The following is a 23076-nucleotide window of genomic DNA, read 5'->3' as shown; positions in this document are numbered from 1 at the left end:
ACTGCCCCTGCACCTCTGGCCTGTACCCCAGTTCCCAGTTCTGTATGCATAAATAAGAAAAGAAAAAAAAAAAGAATCCAGGGTCTAGAGATGGAGACAAGAAGAAACATTTCTCCTATTTGAGATGCTAAGCTATAGGCCTGTGTGCTCTGTACCTACTAGGTATTAACCCAGTAGCAATGTGTGCCTTGTCTCATCAAGACATATTCTAGAATATTCATAGCTACCTTAGTTATAATAACCCCAAATGACATGCTACTATCACCAATAGTAGGCAGGATAAATTACAGTATTCTCATAGGCAGAATATCAGACAGCGCAACAGATGAGTTTCTCACACATGATTCTGCGAGAAAGAAATCAAAGCCAGCAGAGGAATCCAAGCCAGCAGTGTTCGTTGGCTCTGTGTCCATAGTGGGGACCGAGGGACACCAGGTTTCTTGGCCCCGGTACTGATTACTCGGCTGTGTTTAGTTTGTCACATCCACTGAGCTGCCACTTTCTGCCATTCAATAGTTTTTTCCAAGGAGACAACCTGGGGACCCTCGCTGGTGGTGCAGCAGGTTAAAGCACAGCACGATGAATCTAGCGGCAGCTGCTTCAGCACGAGTTCAATCCCCAGCCCCGGAGGAGACCCACAGTGCGCAGCAGACCTCTCCTGTCTCCCCGCTGCTCCCTTCAGCAGTGTACTCCATCAATCTGCCTTCTCCGCTCCCCACTCTGGTGAAGCCTCTCACTACCCCTGCACCTCTGGCCTGCACCCTAGTTCTATAAGCACAAATAAATCCTTAAAAAAAAGAAGAAGACAAACTTGGATAAACACGCAGTACTCATGAGGTTTGAGAGTCAGGGTACCCCAATCTACAAGGAAGGAATTGCAAGCACATGGACCATTTGCTTATTAGGGCCTAACCAAGCAGAGGGGGACCCATCCAAAGATGAAAGAAAAGGGCTCTCCCTGTGGCACAACAGGGCAAAGCACAGCACTCCTAGCTGCTGGCAGCCCCTGCAGCGTGAGTTCGATCCCCAGCCAGGGAGTGACCCACAGGGCGCAGCAGACCCCTCCTGTCTCCCGCTGCTCCCCTCAGCAGTGGACTTCAGTCCACCTGCCTGTTCTGCTCCCCACTCTGTCTCTGGTGACTCCTCTCATGCCACACACGTCTGCCTGCACCCCAGCTCTTGGATGCATAAATAAATAAAATAAGACTTTTAAAAACGTGGCGGATTTTGAGATGGTGGCTGGCATCGGGATGAGGGTGACCGCAACAGTCATCATGACCGGGCTGCAGCCTTCGAGGCCAGCAGGCACCAGCAAGGGTCAGGGTCAAGGTAGGGGGCTTCACGGAGGAGGTGGCTGGTGTCTCCTCTGTCAGCCAGTGGGAGCAGGCGAGTTGGTGGGGGTGTGCCGGGGAGGCTGGGCCGGGGTGGGGTGCGGACAGGCTTTTGCAGGGAGCGCACATAAAGGCTGAGCAGCCTGTGCGACGTCCTCCCCGTCCCTGGATTCCCCAGGCCAGATGCTGTGGCTTTAAACTAACCGCCCTGCGTCATCTTCCCCTTGAATGAGTCTGGCCCCTTTGGCCTGCCCCCTGAAACCCCACCCTCATGGCCCTGGCCCAGGCTGGGCCCACGCCTTGCCTTCCCCCAGGGCCTCCATCTCCCCGCGCCTGGCCACTGCCTCCAGCGGCCCCCTTAGTTCCGCTGTCTGTGCTAAGTCGAGCTGTCCCTCTGCAGTGCCCTTCAAGCCTGGACGCTGTCCCGTCTCCAAGCCCCCAGAGGTGCCACAACACTAACGACCTGGAGACATTCTCTTGCCACAGCTGGAGGCGAGGGGCCTGCTGGTATAGGGCTGCAGGCCCGGAGATGAGGCTGAACAGCCAGAACCAGGACAGCCCCTAGAAATCCCTCCTCCCCCACGTTTCGGCCTCCCTCAAGCTTCATAGCTACTATGAGAGCTACTTTGAGTCTTCACAGTTCATGGAGCTGGAAATGATTCCCGTTTTACAGGCAGGAACATGGAGCCTCAGAGCGGGCGCCAGCCCCCATGTCAAAGGGGCGGGGCGTGAAATCCTGCCCTGATTACAAAACACGTCATCAGCATCGAGCCTTTCACAATCTCTGCACCAAGTTCACACCGCACTTTCGGCTCCCAGAGGACCAGCCCGGAACGCATCACTCCAGTCGGGGCTCTCGCACTGACCGGAGCCTTGCACTCTCTGTTCCTTCAGCCGGCAACACCCTTCCCTGCCCAGTTTGTCGGTGAGAACATCTCTTCTCCCCTGCTGCTCTCCCCTGGAGGAAGGTGCCCCCTTGCACCCTGAGAGAGAGATGACGGGGGGAGGGGCGTGGACAGAGGTGGGGCCGGCAGGGTCTGGGCGTCTCTCAAAGGGGACAGAACCAGATCAGGAACGGAACCCAGGTGATCCTTCCTTCTGTTTCTTCCCTGGCTTTGGGTTACATGTGAAGTGACGTCAACTATCTGGCCAACTTCACTGTTACAATCACGGAGAAAATAAAAAGGCCCTGAACCAACCGCGCTTGCCCTGAAACTTGCTAAATTCCCTCCAGTGTCCAATCAGCTGACCGCCATGGCCCCGACTGGGCGGGGGGCCGAGCACATGCCCTTCCTGACAGGGTGGGGGGCGGCGGGAAGCCAACCACCTCCCGAGCTGATTCCCAAGAAAGAGAACTGCAGCCCAGGCTCTCCCCAACGGCCCAAGCCGCGGGGGTCAGTGCAAGCCAGTTGAGCTGCTGGCGTTGCCCAGCGGTTTGAGGAAAACGAAAATGAATCATCCTCAAATACACGGTCCAGACTGCCTGAGGTGTGTGGGCCGCAGGCCTCTGCTTCTCACTTGACATTTGGGCACAGAGGGGCAGTGTTGGGGTGGAGGGGTTCTCTGCCTCCCCAGGCACAGGCAGGGGTAGCGGTCTTCTCTCTGGCACATGCTCACCCAGGCTGCCTTTTGACAGATAAAGTTACAGAGAGAGCACTGGGGTTTCTTTAGCCTCTGGCTGCTTGGCTTCAGGCCCAGAGCTGGGGGAGAGAGCGGTTTTGTTCCCCGGAGTGATATGCTCAATCCGTCCATTTAAATGAGTACAAGATGGTAATAAAATTGGCTGGCGGGCTCGTGGGGCAGAGAAAAACCACCCGGCCTCCCCAGGTGGGCATCCGGAGCCTGGCTTGTCGGGTCCCTGGACTAAGGCTCTGTTTTATTCATTTATCTGTTTAAAGATTTATTTTTTATTTATGCATAGAGACCTGGGGTACAAGCCAGAGGTCAGGGGCAGTGAGAGGATTCACCAGAGACAGAGTGGGGAGCAGAACAGGCAGATGGACGAAGTCCACTGCTGAGGGGAGCAGCGGGTGGGTCAGGAGAGGTCTGCTGCGCCCTGTGGGTCTCCTCTGGGCCCGGGGATCGAACTTGCCCTGAAGTGGCTGTGGCCAGCTTACAGTACTGCATCCTAACCCGTTGCGCCACCTGGGAGGGCCAGGTTCTGTTTTAAAGCAGAAACATTTGGCTAAAAGTTCTGTGGGGCATTAAAAAAATAAATCCTGGGGCAGTTCATGACGTAGAAGCTCATGAGAGCAACTGCAGGCGAGGAAGATGGTGGCAAAGGAAAGAAGCAGGATGCCTGCCCAGTCCCAGGACCCCCTGCTGGAGACGTACAAGGGGGGCAGGAAGACAGGAGTGACGTTGTGTCTGGGGCTGAGTCTGGTGTCAGAGGCCCTGGGTTCAGATCCCGCCTCCGCACTTACCTGGAACCTGAGTCTCCACGTTCCTGCCTGTACTTTGGGAATCATTTCCAGCTCCATGAACTGTGAAGACTCAACTGCTGTGAGGAGGTGCTCAGTCCCTGTCTCATCGTAGCGATGAAGCTTGAGGGGGGCTCAAACAGGGTGGGGGTGGGGCAGATTTCTAGATGGCAGAACACTGCAGAAATAAGCCCTGGATTCTACTCCCTGCTATAGGTCCCAACACTCTTCAGCTCTCTGCATTAGAATGGGCATAGCATCTGTTCACAACTGAGCCTGGAGAAAGTGTAGGGTGTAATTAAAATAGCCAGGATCTCAAAATGCAACACACCTCTCCCTCCTGCTGGGTGTCTCTGCTGGGACAGAGCTGGCCACGAAGACGTCAGAGGAGGAATCAAATAAGAACTAGACTGAGACAAGGCTATCATTTTCCATTTTCATTTATAAGGACAAAGATTGCCCAGAGCAAAAAGAAAAATCAAGTATTTTCCTTCATGTGATTATAAAAGGAAGCGCACAGAGCCTCTGCTCTTCCTCCTCCCATCTCGCAGTCCCACCTCGCGCAGAAAGCAGGAAGCCTAAAACCGCCACCCACAGCCCTTGGAAGGCGCTGGGATTTCTGGAGGCTACGCTCTAGAAGAGCAAAGGAGGCCCTAGATTGCTGACGACGTGACACTTTGGGATGTCAGCCTGACACCAGCAGGCTCTGTGCCCGAGGCAGGAGTGTGCCCAAGACTCTCAACCCAGCTGGAGAGAGAACCACCAGAGAGGCTGCTCATGAAGATTCCAGCCCTGGCCACACCCAGACCAGAAAGTCAGAATCGCCAGCCCTCCCTGGTGGCGCAACAGGTTAAAGTGCATCACCCTGAAGCTAGCTGAAGCTGCTTCCGTGCAAGCTCGAGCCCCAGCCAGGGAGCTGACCCACATGACGCAGCAGACCCCTCCTGACCTGCCTGCTGCTCCCCTCAGCAGCATATTCCAATAGATCTGCCTGTTCTGGTTCCCACTGTCTTTGGTGAATCTTCTTACCTCCCACTCCTCTGGCCTACACCCCAGCTCTTGTATGCATAAGATAAATAAATCTTAAAAAAAAAAAAAAACCCTCAGAGCTCCAGGTGCAGGCTTCCAGGTGTTTTAAAACTCTTCAGTGATTCGAACACACCTCAATTGTTTAGAATCACTTGGCAAAGAGCTTGGGGTTTGGAGCCAGATGCCTGGGTTCAAACCTCCTTCAAAGGCCACTTCTAAACTGCATGACCTTGGACAAGTCATTTTTTGCCATGCTGACTCCTCATGAATAAAATAAGAATAGTTTGAGATAACAGTGGTCAGGATTAAACAGAGAGGATGGGCTATGGCAGACTATTCACAATAGCAGGATGTGGAAACAACCTAAGAGTCTCCCAAACAGACGACCGGATCAGAAAGTTGTGGCGTATTTACATAATGGAATATTACTCAGCGATCAAAAAAGACAAGACATGTCAGATGGAGCTGGAAGGAATTATGCTAACCGAAATACGTCAGAAGGAAAAAGATAAATATCAGATGGTTTCACTTACATGCAGAATACAGAGAAACCAAACGCAGAGTCAAGGAAAAAAACAATACTATGGCACTGCCGGTAGATCTGAGCATCCAGGGAGGGAGGGGGAGGAGAGGGGGGAGGACAAGTGAATCTGGTGCCGGATCACGGGTGATAGCACAGGCTCTTTGCACAATGCCTGGGGTCTAATCTAAGCTGGCTAAGTATTCTTCATGACTATGACAACATTTCTGAATAATAACAGCCCTTCAGAACAAGACGACCCAGGGGAACACGCAGATGAAGACAGCAGGCTCTGGGGGCGCCACTGTCCGGCAAGGAGGGGGTTAGGGTTAGGCTCCAAGGCGGCAGAGAGACGCTCACACTCAGGGTCCTGAAGTGCCAGCTGCCAGCTCCACACCTTGGCCCTGCACAGAGCCAGCCACGTGGCTGGTCGGCGACTTCCTGTCCTGTCTGCAAACGGAAGCCACCATTTAGCCTTCTCGTGTGTTCATGAGGGCGAGTGACAGACATTTCGTGCAGTAACAAGACAACACAAACAGAGAAGCTAGCTCAGAGCCTCACTCACGGTGAGTGATGGGGTAATGAGACAGGGATGCTGTTTCTTAAACACGCTCGCTGCAAGTGACGGCAGCGTTTCAGATCTGTGGGGCTATAGATGTAGTTAGAATTCAGCAACAGTGGGCCTCCCTGGTGGCACAAGGTTATAGTGCTACCAAGTTATTGGCAGCCACTGCAGCACAAGTTCGATCCCCGGCCAGGGAGCTGACCCACAGGGCGCAGCAGACCTCTCCTGTCTCCCTGCTGCTCCCCTCAGCAGTGGATTTCAGTAGATCCGCCTGTTCTGCTCCCCACTGTGTCTCTGGTGAAGCCTCTCACCTCCCACACTCTGCACCTCTGTCCTACAACCCAGTTCTTGCGTGCATAAATAAAAATAAATCTTTCTAGAATTCCATGCAGGAGGTCCTCTGCTAAATACTGTCCCTCCCTGCCCACCGCCTACAGTGGAGTCTTTCTGGGAATCTGCAGGCATCACAGTCTCAGGCTACTCAGAGATGCTCAGCAAGGCTCACTGAGGTAGTCCTGATAGCCCCTGGCTCCCCTGGGCCCCAGAAGGCAGCAGACTTTCCAGGAGCCACTTTGAAACAAGCTGGACCCCCTTGGCATCATGGTGCCAGGCTGGCAGGGACAGAGACTGTCCTGAGTAGCCCCAGCCTAATTAGACTCATTTTGAGATTTGGCTCAGGGCATAGTACACAGAACAAGAGATGGTCCTTGACACATTGCTGTTTGTGAATTTGTCTTTTCTTATCCTCTAGACTTTCCCTGTCCAGCGTAGTAGCCACTGGCCACACATGGCTGTTGAAAGGTAAATGCACCGAGATTGGATAAGATGCAAAATCCACCTGGTTGGCCACACTCACTGCTTCCATTCCTCTCGCTAGCATCGCTTCGGTGAGTGAATTCCCTATTGTATTGTGAAGGTGAGAGCCTCACTCCTCACCTGACCCCCCTCCTTGCTGGGGGGGGGAGGTGAGCCCCCCAGAGCCTACTGTCTTCATCCTTGTGTTCTACTGGGTCTTAGTGTTCGGAAGAGCTGTTGTTATTCGGAAACATTGTCGCAGTGTTCACAAATTCTTATCCAGTTTAGATTAGGACCCAAATATTGTGCAAAGAATCTTCCCTTGCCTCTCTTAACGTGAGCACTGTAGTATAAAACCATTTTTAAATTAAATTAATTTATTATTTTGTAGTAGAACTGGGGTGTAGGCCAGAGGTGCAGGGGGTGAGAGGATTCACCAGAGACAGAGTGGGGAGTGGAACAGTAGGATTTACTGAAATGCACTGCTGAGGGGAGCAGCGGGGAGACAGGAGAGGTCTGCTGCGCCATATGTGGGTTAGTTCCTTGGCCAGGGATCAAACTCAGGCCACTGAGTTGGGTTGTTGTGGTTATAGGGCTGAGACATAACCCTTAGGCCACCAAAACTATTCTTATTTTATGAACGAAGAAACCAGAAGGCAGGAAAATTGGCTTTATTTCTGTTATCACAGAAAGGCTCACTGGGCAGTGCTTTTCTAGGCCAAGAGTTGGCAAACCTCAGCCCCCTCCGCACCCCGTCCACCTCCCCCAGGCCAAAGCCAGGCTGTGGCCTGGTCAGGTACAGCCTGCAAGCGGCTAAGTTTTGATTTATTTATTTGTTTTTAAAGACTTATTTATTTATGCATACAAGAGCTGGGTGTAGGCCAGAGGTGCAGGGGTTGGGGCGGTGGCGGGGTGGGGAACGATGAGAGGATTCACCAGAGACAGAGTGGGGAGCAGAACAGGCAGAAGGACTGAAATCCACTGCTGAGGGAGCAGCAGAAACACAGGAGAAGTCTGCTGCGCCCTGTGGGTCACTCCCTGGCAGGGATCAAACTCCTGCTGCAGTTGCTGTTGATAGCTCGATAGCAGTGATATTTTAACCCTTATGCCACCAGGGAGGGCCCAGTTTTTATCTTTTTAAAAGATAAAATAAACCAAAGAGGACATACTACGGAGACATGGAGGCCACTAAGTCCACTATGCTTCCTATTGTCCTGGGCAGAAGGCAGCCACCCCGACTCTGGCCTGTGTCCTTGAGGGCAGACTCCCAGTGGGGTCTTCCTGTCACGTTCTGACATGTACCTGGCTAATATGGGCCTCACTCACACCTGAGCGGGAGAGACAACACATGTGGTTTTCCGAAAGACCACCATCACACACTTTAATTTAGGTGACTGGAAGCCAATTACCACCCCTCCCACACCCGAGAACACAAAGGGACGGAGGGCAGGGATGGCTAATGGGAGAGAAACCCAGCATAATACAGATGCCCAAGGGGGCCCTCCCTGGTGGTGCAAGGGGCTGGATCTCAGCGCTGTGATGCTCTTCGCAGCCACCGCAGCATGGGTTCGATCCCTGGCCAGGGAGGGACCTACAGGGTGCAGCAGACCTCTCCTGTCTCCCCGCTGCTCCCCTCAGCAGTGTACTTCAGTCCATCTGCCTGTTCTGCTCCTAATGTGTCTCTGGTGAATCCTCTCACACCCCCATACCTGTAGCCTGTACCCCAGTTCTTATATGCATAAATAAATCTTTAAAAAAAAAGAGTTCTTTTCAAAACTGTCAAAGTCGGGACACTCCAGGACAAAGGATGCTCCCCTACTGGAAGAGAGAGGGGCCCTGGCTACGGAAGTCCCCGAGGGCCTCAGGCTGGATCCTGGACCCAAAAAGACACTCGTGAGACAACAGACACCCCCAGGCGCCAGAGGGTCGGTTATGAGATGTCAATGTGAATTTTCTGATGTCCCGTCCCCACCCTGCGGTCATTCAAGGCAGCAGGTTAGAAGTCGCCTGAGGGGAGACGAGGACACCCCACTGAGGCAACTTCTCTGTGGGTAAAGTGATTTCAACCCACAAAGTGTCTTAAAGAAAGGTTTTTAATCCCCCACCAGCCGTCAGGACCTCTCACAGCCAGTCTGGCGCACCTCTGTGCTGAGGCACTGCCTCACGTCACTCACAGCTCCGAGAGAACCTTCCAGATCACATGGACTTGCATCCAAGCCACAGCTGAGCCCCTGGGCACTCCCTGACCGATGTCCTCCATGGTCACATCCCCTCCTCAGAGGGGCCCTCCTGCACGCTCTGGGCTAAAGAGGCCTCGCCCTCACAATCCCTTTGAGTTTGTGGGGTGCACTTACGCTCCCCAGCGCTTTCCCCCAAGGGTGCAGCCACGACTCAGGAGCCTTCCGGCTCCCTACCCTGCTTGCTGATATGCCCGCCTCCACGCTGGCCACAGCAACAGCTTCTCCAGCTGCCTTGCACGCAGCAGTATCCATGGTTCCTGGCCGGGGACAGGCCTGACCTGGCCGCTTGGCAAACATCACAAACCACAACTGGCGTCCCCTGCTCCTGCAGTCACTGTTTGTTCAGGCCCTGCCCAGCCCAGGTCTCCGTGTGCCCGTGGGAACAGGGTGGTGAGGACAACTTACTCATAAAACTCCGCTGCCGGGGTGAACTTGTACTTAGAGTATTTGGTCTGGTTGCCCAGCACGGAGCTGTTGAGGAGCTTGGGGTCGGTGCAGTTGGGGCTGTTCCAGGCGTGGCCACAGTTGGTCCAGGGCAGGTTGAAGGTGAAGGAGGAGAACAGGTAGTACAGAGACCAAGCGATGATCACGTTGTAGTAGAAGCCGACGTAGAGGGCAATGAGGATCACAGCGTAGCCGACTCCTGGGGGGGAGGCGGGTCAGGCGGGGTTTCCCTGGCCCAGCTCCAGAACCACCTCTCCTGCAGGCCGGCTGCAGCTACTGTGGCACCTCTGGCTTGTTCTCCCTATGGCGGGCTGTCAGAGCCTCCTAGCACCACCCCACCCCTCTGCCTAAGAGCTTCCTCTGACCACTGCAGCTGTCCTCTCACCGGGCAGCTCAGAGGTTCCAAGGCCTTCGACCTCCAGGGAGAAGCTGGGTCAGGCATGGGAGTGTCAGAGTCCGGGCTCCCGCTTCCTCGCCCCGGGCAGGAGGGTGCTGAGGGTGTGCCCACTAGCTCCCAGCGGGACAAGCTGCTTGTTTAGGGTGGATCTAGCTTCGCAGCTGCCCCCCATTTCCATACCCCTCATTGTACCTTCCTGTGATCACCTCTAAAATAACTCCCTCCATTTAAATCCTGCTTCAGGGCTCTCCCTCGTGGGGTGAGGTTAAAGCACAGCACTAGGAAGCTGTCCGCAGCCCCTGCAACATGAGTTCGATCCTCGGCCAGGGAGGGACCCACAGGGCGCAGCAGACCTCTCCTGTCTCTCTGCTGCTCCCCTCAGCAGTGGATTTCAGTAGATCTGTCTGTTCTGCTCCCCACTCTGTCCTTGGTGAATCCTCTCCAGTCCTTTGCAACTCTGGCGTATACCCCAGTTCTTGTGTGCATAGAATAAATGAACCTTAAAAAAAAAATTCCTGGGCCCTCCCTGGTGGCGCAGCGGGTTAAAGCGCAGCACTGAGAAGCTTAAGCCGCTTCCGCATGAGTTTGATTCCCGCCTGCCCCGGAGGAGACCACAGGGCGCGGCAGATCTCTCCTGACCCGCCCGCTGCTCCCCTCAGCAGTGTACTTCATCCATCTGCCTGTTCTGCTCCCCACTCTGTCTCTGGTGAATCCTCTCACCCTCCGCATCTCTGGCCTATACCCCAGTTCTATATGTATAAATAAATAAAAAAAAAATCCTCCCGTTTCAGAAGAATCCTAAGCAAGTGTTGGGATCAGAACTTCACACTCTGTGTGTTCGCTGAGTCGTATTTTCAACCACCTGCTTTGTACACCAATCACATCTTCCTAAATGTATCAGAAGTTCCTCTAAGGCAAGTTGTACAGTGTTGGCCTAAAGTACACATTTTTTTTTCCTTGCCTCATATCACTTTAAGGGGTTAACTTTATGTAATTTTAAAAGATTTTCTTTATTTATGCATCCAGAACTAAAGTACAGGCCAGAGGTGCTGAGGGGTGAGAGGCTTCACCAGAGCCAGAGTGGGGAGCAGAACAGGCAGATTTATAAGGTACACTGCTGAGAGGAGCAGCAGGCGAGACAGGAGAGGTCTGCCGTGCCCTGTGGGTCACGTCCTGGGTGGGGATCGAACTTGCACTGAAGCAGCCACGGCTTTGCTTAGCTTGGCAATGCAGTGCTCCAGGGAGGGGAAAAGGCTAGCTTTTAATTTAACATTTCTACATTTTAAAAGGATAGGTTTATTAGGAAAAGGAGAAAGAAAAAGAAAAAGAAAGGTGCCTGCGTAGCCACAGGTGGGCAGGAGAACCTGTGAGGTTTCTGTGAAGTGAATTTCCTACTAGCTGTAAATATACGCTCAGGCCCAGCCATCCCCACCGTGACTGGTTGACACAAGGGAATATGATTCAAGCCAAACCCATGAGAATCTTCTCTGAGGCCTTTAAAGAACCCATGAAGATTGAAAGTGTTTTTGTTTTGTTTTATCATTGTTAATCTTGGAAGGATCTGATGTAGCATCTGAGAAAAATAAGCCTGAGACTGATGCTAGGGCTGAAGAAAGCAGACGTGACAAGGAGTGCGATTGAAATAGATCCCAAATAACACAAAGCAGGCACCTGGATCAAGCTGTACCTGAAGCTACAACCACAGCAGGACTTTACTGTATCATAAATCAATAAATTCTCTTTTATAGTAAAGCCACTCTGAATGGAACTTATGGAAATTAAGCCCCCCCAAGGCCTAAGTAACACACATGTCTTGAAAGGCTCATGCACCAGCCTGTATGTATCACAGGTCTGAGTACACAGGAGGTGCTCAGGAGACATGTGCCAGCTGAGAAGAGGCTCATGGGAGGGCCACGGCCCTGACTGCCATCTGGGCCCAGTACTCTCACCAGTGCTTGAGAGATACGAATTCTTACTCTGTGTCCTCACAGCTGTGTGGGGCCAAGATATAGTGGTTGCTACGACCCATTCCTCCAGAGATTTGCTAAGCCCTGATACAGGGTTCCCCTTGTATCCCAGCTGTAATCAAGTTGTGGCCGTTGTGCTAAAGACTGCAAGGCTGCACTGAAAAGCTCTGAGATTGATTCATCATGTCTGCCATGGGGGCCAGCGGAAGCAATGGTCCTGTGTGCACTGGGGACTTTGGGCCCTCCTGTATCTCCTGCCTGGGAGAGCAGTCTCCCTCTGGTCACTCAGCTGGCAGGAAACCCAGTCTTTTTAGGCTGGTGAGTTATTTACACACCAAAGTTCTGCCTAGAACTCTGAACTCTGGACATCCTTGACCTTGTCAATGCCTGCAAATCTCACAAGATAGTCGATGGACCTCAGGTCCCACGTTAGGAGCAGATTCTCTGAGGGGGGCCACAGAAGGTTTTTGCGCAATCTTTGGTTCCCCCAGAGCTGTGCCTTACCTTTGAAAAACGGGCAGATCTTCCAGACGGTGGCTGCACCCTCCCGGTTGAATTGGCCCAGAGCCAGCTCCATGTAGAACAGGGGCATCCCCGCAATGATGAGGAACAGGGTGTACGGGATCAGGAAGGCACCTGGAGAACACAGAGGCAGGTGACCCCGAGCCCACCTGGGACCTGCCCTCAGAGGTTGCCCTGGCCCTCATTCGCCTGTTCCCCACCATTTCCCGAGGGGGTGCCGGGGTGGGTATACCCAGTTAGCCAGAGCAACTCTTGCAGCTCATCACAAAGCAGTCACATTAGAGTAGGTGTGGTCACAATTACAGAAATACAACAGATCACAACTGAGTGATTTCAAATTAGGAAAAGACAAAGACAACGGAGGGTCCCGTTTCTTGGGGGACCCTCCCAGACTTTGATACACACGCACACAGTGTGAGCTCCAGCAGGGACATACAGTCTGTACCAAGACGATTTAAACCCCGTGTTTTCTTGCATGGATCACCACTCTGGGAAATGCCCATCACCCCCAAACCTCTCCTTTTACTGACAGGAACACAGACACCAGAGAAAGAGCACTGTCCGAAGTGACATACGACCGAGCTGCTAATTTGGCTCATCCTGGTCTTACTCTCAGGTCACGTGGAGCGTTTCCAAGCACGCTCTTACTGCATTATTCCCCCAACAGCTCAGGGACATGAGCAGAAGGCAGAGAAGGGTGTGGACTTGCTGCGGTCCGCTGGTGAGGTGGTCTTCAGGTCTTCCGACCTCGGGCTTGCTCTGTTACCAGAGCTGCAGGTACACAGGCACACAGCCAAGCGGGCTCAAGTCCCTGACTGGGGCGGGTGCCCACGGGAGCAATGATCCCTGGGGGAAATCCTGCTGGACCTGGACGTCTGCGGGCCAGGGACACGTCCCAGGGGCCATGCAGCCCCAGGTGTGCTCAGTGGGCGCTGACGCTTCCAGGTGACTCACGGGGAGGCCTGCCATCACAGTGTAGTTGCCAGCCCAGCGTGAACAAAGCGAAACGCCAGCTTCTTCTCCTGATGCAGCTGGAGGTGGTTTTGGCTGAGATGCTGTCACCTTGGAAACCAAACACCGGGACCCACCCATACCAGGGGAGTGGAGACCAGTCGTTGCTCGCTGATGGGACCCGTGGTCCAGGTACATTACAGATTGCTCTCGTTCAATCTGTACAACGACCCCAAAATGTAAAGACCGTTACCGCCTCTGTTTTACAGATGTAGAAACAGGGGTTCCAGTGGAGAATTCCAGGGTCAAACTCACCCAGATACTCAGACGGTCAGTCTCCATTTTCTTCCTGGGTTTCTTTCTTTCTTGCTTTTAAGATTTATTTTAATTATTTATGCATGCAAGAGCTGGGGTGCCGGCCAGAGATGTGCGGGTGGGATGAGATGAGAGGATTCACCAGAGACAGAATGAGGATTTACTGAAATCCATTCAGCTGAGATCCAGTAGCTGGAGCTACTGAAATGCACTGCTGAGGGGAGCAGCGGGGAGACAGGCGAGGTCTGCTGTGCCCTGTGGGTCACTCCCTGGCCGGGGATCGAACTCGGGCCACAGTGGCTGTGATAGCTTCATAGTGCTGAGACAGCCCTGTGCCTCCAGGGAGGCCCCATTCTGCCTGGTTTCTAAGGGCCCAGGGTTCCTAGGAACGAAGCATGATGCTGACACCCAGCCCCTTCAGTAGCAGGAGCAGGAACAGCAGGTACAGCTGGAGATACTGAGACTTGCTGTGTCCTCTTGGGTGCTGGACGCTCCAGTGGGTTGGAGGTGAGAAAAGTCAGGCCCCAGGGAAACATGGTTCATTGGCTTTTGCTGTTCTTCCCTTTTGCTGTCCAAGAACGTGCGGGGTCTGCGATCCCACTCACCCTCCCAGAGTTAGCGGGGGTAGGAACGGCTAGCCCCATTTTTCAGAGGTGGAAACTGAGGCTGGGAGAAATTAAGTGACTTGATGTAGCTCACTTAGCTTCTCCGTGATGGATCTGGGATCTGCGCCCAGGTCTGCCTGGCCCCAGAGTGCTGGAGATGCTCCCAACATACCCTGCAGGTTCCAGATCATTTCAACCCAGGTGGAAGACACAAGCCCAAACAGGGTTTTGTGAGGAAGGGTGTTCTGGGGCTGGGCTCTGGTGCCAGCAGAGCCACCTGGCCTGTTGGTCACGCTCCAGCCCGGCTCCAGGCTGGACTTCTTGGAAATGGCCCCTGACAAACCCCCACTTCCCCTCCTTGTTTCCGCCTCCACCCTTGCTCCTCACCCACACAGTAAGAACAGCTCTGGCACTGAACTCATATCCACCAAGAGTGAGTGACAAAGTGTTAGGGGTCACCGTGAGGCTGGTGGAACAGCGAGTAGCACTTACTTGACATCTGTGACATGCCAACCCCACAGTGAAATTTTACATAAATTCCCATTTAGAACCATGCCTGAGGCCCTCCCTGGTGGAGCAAGGGGTTGAAGCACAGCACTGTGAAGCTTACCCGCAGCCCCTGAAGCTCGAGTTTGATCCCCGGGCAGGGAGGGACCCACACGGCCCAGCAGACCTTTCTTGTCTCCCCGCTGCTCCCCTCAGCAGCATGCTTCAGTAGGTCTCTGTTCTGCTCCCCATTATCCCTGGTGAATCCTCTCACCCACTGCACTTCTGGCCTGTACTCGGTTCTTGTATGCATAAATAAACAAAGCTTAAAAAAAAATAAAATAAAGTCGTGCCCGAGGGCCACCTTGGTGGCTCAGGGGTTAAAGACAGTACAATCAAGCTACTGGCAGCCACTAAGGCACAGATTCGATCCCCAGCCACGCAGTGACCCACATGGCGCAGCAGACCTCTTCTGTCTCCCCGCTGCTCCCCCCAGCAGTGTTTTTCAGTCAATCTGCCTCTTCTGCTCCCCAAATCTGTCTGGTGAATCCTGTCACCTCCTCCACACCTCTGACCTGCACCCCAGTTCTTGTATGCATAAATAAATCTTTAAAAAAAATGCCAGAGAGAGAATCACTACTGAGCCCATTGAACAGATGAGAAAACTGAGGCTCAGCAAAGCCAAGATGCTTGTCCAAACTAGCCAAGAGGCAATGTGGCTTCAGCTTGGATGTCGGGGTCCTTCTGCTTTGAGGCCCCTGCCATGCCTCTGGAGTTGGCGGCTGGGCCCACACAGCAGGCGAGACAGCTAGCTTCCTGTTTTATAGGACCAAAGGCTGAGGTCAGTGGCCCTGGGGCAGGGAAAGCTGACTCAGGGCTCAGACCTTGGCACAGCACCTTGCCCTAGCGACTTGATGTTCTTACAAAAGGGAAGAACAACCAGATCCAATTAACAGCGTCTGACTTTGGCCTGCGTGTTCTTACCTCTAACCCATTGCCAATAGGTAGGGAAAATGTCCAGCTTGAGATTCATGTGCTTGTGCTTCCAGGGAGCCCTTTAAGGGCGAAGGGGGAATGACGGGTCTCCACAGGCCCAGGCCCTTCTCTGAGGGCACCTGACGCAGGACAGCCAACGCCACAGGTGGAAACAGACCGAGCACACGCACGTCGTTGCGCAGGGATGAAACCAGGAAACTGCTCGCAGCCAGCCGCTCTACAGAAGGACGCGCGGACGGCCAGCCCAGGTCCGTCCAGCAAGGTAAGGAGCGAGTCGGGGCGGGGCGGGGCGGGGCGGGGCGGGGCCAAGGTATCCCAGGAGCCCCCAGTAAAGTGATGCTTGACACCGCTCTGCTGCTACCCAGGGCTCCTGAACCCGCGTCATTTCCTGAGGGAAAGGAGTTTTTGCTGCAATGAGGTGGCTCGTGGCGAGGTCCTCATTGAGGCTGAGCCCCAGAAACGCCGAAGTGTGGTCAGGAACGTGGGAGTTGGCCACACCTGCACCCTCCGGGAGGGCAGGAGGAGGGGTGTACATTGAATATTGAAAATGTGATGAAGGTGCCCCCCAAAATCTGCAAAATACCGGGCTGGGGAGAGCTTCTGGGTTCCTGAGCAGGAGAACACAGGCCCGGGCCAGCAGGGGGCTCGCCTGACTCCCGGGGCAGGACACCCCTGAGAGGATGTCAGAACTGGGCCGGCAGACACCGCTGGGGGCTGAGAGCTCAGGGTGAGGGAACCCCAGGCACAGAGGGCGTCACAAGCGTGCGGCCTGCATACAAACCAGGGTTTTCCTGTTACCCCTTTGCTGGTTCTACAGACCTGGGTGGCTACCCCTGCTGACTGTGTCCGGGCATCGTGAGGGAGGTGGCTTTTCGGGGTAAGTGGGTTCATCACCTGCGTGGCTAAGAAACCTGCATCACTGGGCTGATGAGGAGAAGTAGCTGGAAGCTATGGGGCCCTAGATGGGCACCGAGTCTGCCATCCCACAGGGGAACAGACTGGCACACCTTTGTAAGCTGGAAGCCACCGCTGAGGTGTGCGGAGGGGGGCTGGGTCCTTGCGGAGCAGAGGCAGAAGGCAGGCCAGAGGGTCCCTTGGGGTCCTCATGTCTCTGCACCTGGGGAGCCTGGCTACTCCCCTGATGTCCACACAAAGGTGCTGACCACCAGTCAGCACCAGCCTTCCCACTGGCCACAGCCAGCTCAAGCCCAAAAGACTCTTGGCGTGCTGTCTGGGGGTGGGGCTCTCCTTTAGGGGGAGCAGCTGGACTGCTCAGCCCCTGGCTGTCAGCCCTTTAAGGATTGTCTCAGCTGGGAGGACCGCCTGGCCCGAGGCCGTGCCCCTTTCCGAGGGCCGCAGGTATCCAGTGGCCGATGGACACCAAGCATGTAGTCCTGGGCCCTCACCCTAACTCAGACTGGCCTGGAGGGTCACACCAGCTTCAGGGGCCCCCAGGTCAGCAGAGGCTTTGTGGGGCCTGGCAGCCCAGTCTGTTCATCTGCCCCCTGTGCCGTGCTTTCTGTCATTCAGTACTGGACACAGCCACTCTTACATGCTGGATGTCAGGTCTGGGCCCCCTCGAGCCTCTGTGGTTAAAGAGCTGGACTCCCACGGCCGTTTCTGCAGAACGGTGCTCAGGTTCCCACACTAGACCAAGCCGCGCTCAAGCTGGAGAGACTGCTGGGTGGGGTCACAGCTGAGCCATGGGGTGCAACTCGGATCTCCTTGGGGCCTTCAGCGACCACTGGCCTCAGGCCACTGTCACTGGGCCCTCTTCATGCCACCCCCTGCACTTCAGTGAGGCCGGCCAGGAGCCTCTAAATGCCTCTATACAAGCTCCTGCTCCTATGAAAGGGATTCACCACAAAATCATGAAATCTGATTTTTTTGGCTTCCCCAAGGGGTAGCTCCCTTATCTCACTTTGGGTACTCCAGTTGATCTATGGGTCGGGGCTACCCCTTTCCACGTGGGCTCTCCTCCCACTGCTGTCAACTTCGCAGGGTCTGGGCTTCATTTTATCAAAGAAGCTGGGGCTCCTGAGTTCCCATTTCCTTCATCGTCTTTAAAAGGAACAAATGACGATGGCACGAGGGTTAAAGCACAGCACTGAGAAGCTAAAGCCACTTCAGCACGAGTTCGATCCCTGCCCCAGAGGTGACCCACATGGCGCGGCAGACCTCTCCTGACCCGCCCGCTGCTCCCCTCAGCAGTGTACTTCATAGATCTGCCTGTTCTGCTCCCCACTCTGTCTCTGGTGAAGCCTCTCACCGCCCCTGCACCTCTGGCCTGTACCCCAGTTCTATATGCATAAATAAATAAATCTTAAAAAAAAAAAAAGAAAGAACTACATTACAGAGGGAAACATGACCTACAAAGAACAGAGTAGGACTTCACCTCCTTCATTTGGGCCATAAGGCCTCCAGTAATAGGATCCAAAATGACATTACTTCTAGGTTATCTACAATAGATGCTGAACTCACCTAAAAGCTCATCTCCCTATTCCTGGCCTATGGCGGATCTGTCATAAATGTTTTTGGTTAAATTAAAGCTCTTTTCGGTGACTCACATGAAGGATGAGGCTAATGGAAGTGGATGGGACGTTTCTCCACTTGTGCTGGACTAATCCTTGCGTGGCCAGTCGGGCGTGGGACCAAAGGGCAGGATGTAACATTGAGCCCTAGGAAATGCCACCTGGTGGAATCAGCCCCCCCACCCGATCATCTTTTTAGTCTAACTCAGACCAAGGGGTCAAGTCATGCTGGTGACCCCAGATGCAGATGTCAGCACCGGCCCAGAACTTCATTCCTGCAAACTGTCCAGAGGCCAGGCCAGCTGGCTAGCTCCTGTTCATCCAAGCCAGCCAACCAGTGTCAGTTGTGGCAAGTTCAGGGCACAAACAGCCCTCCAAAATCAACGAGAAGGGCCCTTGAGTTCAGACTCTCCTGTCCTCTGCACCAGCTACCACCTTACACCTGGCCTTGAGCACCCCAGATATCTTGATCAAGAGGGTTCCCAAAAGGCTTAGGGGACCTGAGTTCCTGAGCTTACTTGGGAAAGAAGGAAACTCCTTTCGGGACCAGAATCATATAGCTCATAGAACCCTCCTGGGCCCCCAAGTAGGAATGTTAATCTCTGTTTCCAAACAACAGTGGGACAAGGTTGGCCGTCAGCAGATGGAACAAAGCCCAGATCTTGAGTCTTGGATTCCCCGGCCCAAGCGTGACTACCTTCTGGTCTTAAACCCCGTCATCAGTTTCCTCTTCAAACCAGTTCTGCTCCCTCCCAACTCAACACCGCATCTAAGTCCTGGGTCTCGGCTGTACCTAACGTCAGTAACAATCATAGTGGTAGTTGCGTCGATTGAGGTCTACTCATGCTAGACATGAGTGTGAGCATCAGCTTACACTCTCTACGGCGTCTCCCCCGCGGGAATAATAACCTGGAGTTATTTTCCCTTTCTGCACAAGGGAACAGAGGCCCAGCGAGGGCGAGCGACCAGTCAGGCCACATTTCCCCCGACGTCAGACTGAGATTCCAGCCTGTGTCCGCCTGAGCCCAGAGGCCACGCCACAGTGACAGCGCCCCTGCCGCTGGGTGGGTCCCACATAGCTGCCATCTGCAGCGGGTCACTCCCCGCGGCAGGAAGCCAACACAGGGATCTGGTGACTGTCCTTGCTCCTCCCTGGGGATGAGCACAGACCAGGCTTGTGACCACAGGTGCAGAGCGAGATCCTGCAGCCCTGGAAGCAGCACCATGGTCTCCTCATGTGGGAAGGCTCTGAACACAGCCCTGGAATTTTCAGGAGTGGTTTCCCCACCGAAGCCTCCTGGCCTACGCCGAGCTATTCACACTAGCTGATATTTCCCGGGAATTCATTCAGGAACTATTAGCTGAGGGTGCCAATAAGGGCCTGGCGCCTTGTCATTTCAAAGGACAGCTCCAGCCTGGTCAGCGTGAGCAGCGGGTCTGGGAGGCCCTGTGTTTACACGGCTTCAGCAGGGCACGCGGGCTCTTAGCTACCAGGGCGGGCAGGTCCAGGCTTGGGTGCAGCACTGAGACGGGGTGCTGGAGAGAGATGGATCTTGGAGGGCATCTGAGCTCACCTCTAACTATAATGGGGAGCCTGGGTGCAGAGAGGGGCTGTGCCATATTACAGAGCTGGGGTTTGGGCAGTTTCCACAATTACTGCCATCTGCTGACCTGCTTGCCCGTCTCTGGACTGACTTCAGGATGCCGGGGTGAGCTGACAGGAGGTCCCAGCAAAGAGGAGGCCCAGAAAGGACCCACTGAGTGTCCCCCCAGAAGGGTGAGGAGTGAGTTAAGAGAGGAGCCGCCTGAGTCTCTGAGGGGGTTGTCGGCAGGGTAGATAGCTACACTGTGCCAACTCCGGACAGAAATGAGAAGTCACTGGTGGACTCCTTTCTCCTTAGCCTGGAATTTCAGGTCCACACGCACCCACCCCCCACCAGACTCGCCTCCACCCTAATCTCAGGTGCCTGCACTCCTCTGTCCAAGATGATCTCCCTTCACTGCCACATGAACCTCTCCTAAATGCCTCTCCTCAGGCTTCCAGACCATGGTCATCTCCCTGTCCACAGCACCCCACGTCAGGATGGGCAGTGGCTGCCGCCGTCACAAAGGCCACACCCCACGCCAGCCTGGTCATGCTGAGTCCTCTCTGTCGAATATCGTCATTTCCGTTTCATGGGTGCGGAACCAGAGAGGTGCCCGGGGTCACGGGGTGGAGAGTAGGACCTGGAGGCCATCTGACCTCATGCCGCCAGTCCCATCCAGAGTGACCACAGCCTTTGCTCTTTCTGGAAAGGCTGGGACCCTCTCATGCATTTTTTTCCTGTTCAGTAGCAGTTTGTTGGGTGGCTCCTACCTCACTGTCCAGACCTAAGCCTTCACATGGGCATTCAACCCCAGAAATACTGGGGTGAAAAGCCACAGTCTGCCCCAGCCCATTTGGCGACAGAGCCAGACAGAGACCAGTGACTGAGCATCTCGGCATCGGTGACGTGCAGAGAGAAAAACCCGAGTTCCAGCTGCCTTCACCTGCAAGTTGCAACCGGTACACCTGTGTCCCACTGTGCACACAGGAAACTGGCCTGCCAGTGGGTGCGCTCTGCGTCCATGGCAATGGCCAAGGGGCACACAGGGTCAGCAAAAACCGCAGGCTGTGCATGGAGCTGATGGATATCATTGGCCACCTGGCGCTTTTACTGTCCCCGAGCACTGATGACAATGGGAATAACTCGGAGGAGCGTGACAATGAAAACCTGGGGGGATTAAAACTCCTGGCACGTGGACACGGTGGCTAATACTCCTAGCTGGGCCCTGCGGAGACTCGCACCGAGCCTCACGCCCAGTGGAACCCGACTGACACTGTGGGCTAATGGCAAAGCCCCCCACTGCCTAAGGACAAGCGGGGTGGGGGGGGTGGGAGGGGTGGGGCGGGTCACTGGGATGCTCCGTCTGCCTTTCATCCACCATCTTGTTGCTAAAACCATACAGGATCTGCATTTCTCCTTCCTGAAGTTCAAAGGATCAGAATGTTTAATTAAATCTGACCGGAAACCGATTAGAAGCTGCAGCAGCCGAATATGGAAAAGTTTCGCGCTGGTTTATCTGTTTTTCATTTCTCACCCAAAGCAAGAGTCCAGAATGCGCAGTGAGACACACAGCAGAGTCCCAGTACTTACGGGGCACATATGGGGTGAGCTTCCCCTGGGCCCACCTCCCTCTGGCCCTGGAGTCCTGAGCCTCTCTACCAGGCAGGAAGGGGCAGGGGTGGGGGTCGGGTGGCCAATGGCTAGGGGAAGCTTCCAGGATGCTCCCACCCCAACATCTTCCTCGTGGTCACTTTCCCAGGCTGTCTGCAGGGCACCCCAAACTCATCCCAGCAAAGAGGTCAGAACTGCGCTGGTTGGGACACCCCAGGAGCAAAGGCCCTCAGGATGACCGGCACAGGGACTGCCTCCTGCCTCTGGGGCTATTTTCCCAAAGACTGGACTATATCCTCCCATGGCAGCGGGCTTCTCTCTGAAGGTAGTCTCTTTGGGTGTCCCCGTGGCAGAGTTTCAGTCACTAAGGGACAGAGGCTTTTAGGTACTTTCAGAAGCTCTAAGTCCGCTCTCCACTTTCCCTTTCTCCAAGTCCCTGTCTCCTCCCCTCCCACCCCGACCCCCAGAGTGCTGGATTTAGGGTCAAGGTGTGTCTGGACCCACCCCGTGCACTTCCAGGCCCGGTCTGAAGGTCTTCCAATCACCACCTTCCTTCTTTCATAGAAAGGGCTCTTCCCACTAGCCAGATTCTGCCCTCCACCCCAGCTCCCAGCCCTGGGGAGGCGGGTCTCTCTCGGTTTCCCTTCTTCAAGGGGCTCAGCCCTTTCCGGGGACCCAGTTCCCTCCTGCGTCCCAGACCTGCCCTCGCCCAGCGTCCCCTCTAGTCCCAGCTCGCTTCGCTGCTCCACAGGGGACAGGTCACCCCCCCTCCCCCCAAATTCGGACCCTCGCCCATGGGGAGCTCACCGCCACCGTTCTTGTAGCAGAGGTAGGGGAAGCGCCACACGTTGGCCAGGTCCACGGAGAAGCCGACCACCGACAGCAGGAAGTCGACCTTCTTGCTCCAGGTCTCCCGGGGCGGCGTGTCGCCGCCGCGGGACGCCAGGAGGCACTGGACCCCGTTCCGCTCTTTCACCACCAACAGGTCTGCAGCTTTGTGCGCCCGGGGGTGCTGCTCGCATTCCGGGTCTGGGCCGCCGAGCTCCGGCTGCACCTGTGGATTCATTCGCGCCAGAAGCATGGGTGCGGCTGGCCGAGGACGTCAGCGGGACTGGAAGCTGGCCGAGGTTCTGCTGGAGAAAATAAATAATTTGGTCACTGGGCCATCCCAGCCTGTTTGCGCCTCCGAGGCTTCCCGGGAGCTCGGCACGCGCCGAGTGGACGCAGGGTCCCCAGAAAAGGGAGCGCGTGTGTTAGAAAAAATTGGAAAGAGAGGTAGCGGCCCGCGGGTCTGGGAGGGGACTTCGAGGTGGAGACCGCCCCTGCTAGCCCCGAAGTCCGGCGAGAGAGCCCCGCGGCGCTTTCCTCGCCCGCTGCTCCCTCCCGCCCCCAAATGGAGCGGTTTGGACACGCCTAGGCTGAAGTTTCCCTGGCTTGGCCCGAAGCGACTTGCTGCCCCCTCCCCCCCAAGGGCTCAGCGCCACCTCTGACAACCCCGGGAGCCTCCCCGCACGCCTAAGGGAGCGCTGCACTTCTGGCTGACACCCGCTGTGCGCGCTCAGCCAGGGTCCCCGGGCGCACCTGGCGGGGCCCGCGCGCAGGGCGCACTCACGTGTCGGGCAGCGGCGGGATCCCGGGGCCACGGTCCGGCCCGGCCCGGATCCGCTGGCCTCCGCAGGCTGAGGGGCACCCACTGGCTGGACTCGGCCGCGGGGCGCTCAGGCGCGGCCGAGGAGCGCGGGAGACGCCGGGCGGCGAGTTCTGG

General features: G+C 55.2%; 1 protein-coding gene across 1 annotated transcript in view; it reads right to left on the bottom strand.

Annotated features, from left to right (window-relative positions):
* The window catches only part of SLC6A2 (solute carrier family 6 (neurotransmitter transporter), member 2), a 41805-nt gene extending 19413 nt beyond the window's left edge, over positions 1–22392 (bottom strand). Inside the window, exons 1-4 of the mRNA XM_004693538.2 lie at positions 22119–22392; positions 12213–12344; positions 9306–9543; positions 8265–8274 (exon numbers count right to left, since the gene is read on the bottom strand). Of these exons, the coding sequence (XP_004693595.1) occupies positions 8265–8274; positions 9306–9543; positions 12213–12344; positions 22119–22392 (654 nt within the window). The remainder of the gene's footprint in view (positions 1–8264; positions 8275–9305; positions 9544–12212; positions 12345–22118) is intronic.
* Positions 22393–23076: the final 684 nt, after the last annotated feature.

Source organism: Condylura cristata, unplaced genomic scaffold (assembly GCF_000260355.1).
Source record: "Condylura cristata isolate star-nosed mole 26May11 unplaced genomic scaffold, ConCri1.0 scaffold00039, whole genome shotgun sequence".
NCBI classification, from domain to species: domain Eukaryota; kingdom Metazoa; phylum Chordata; class Mammalia; order Eulipotyphla; family Talpidae; genus Condylura; species Condylura cristata.
Note: the sequence above shows the minus strand (reverse complement) of the source record. Positions and strands in the feature narration are given on the sequence as shown.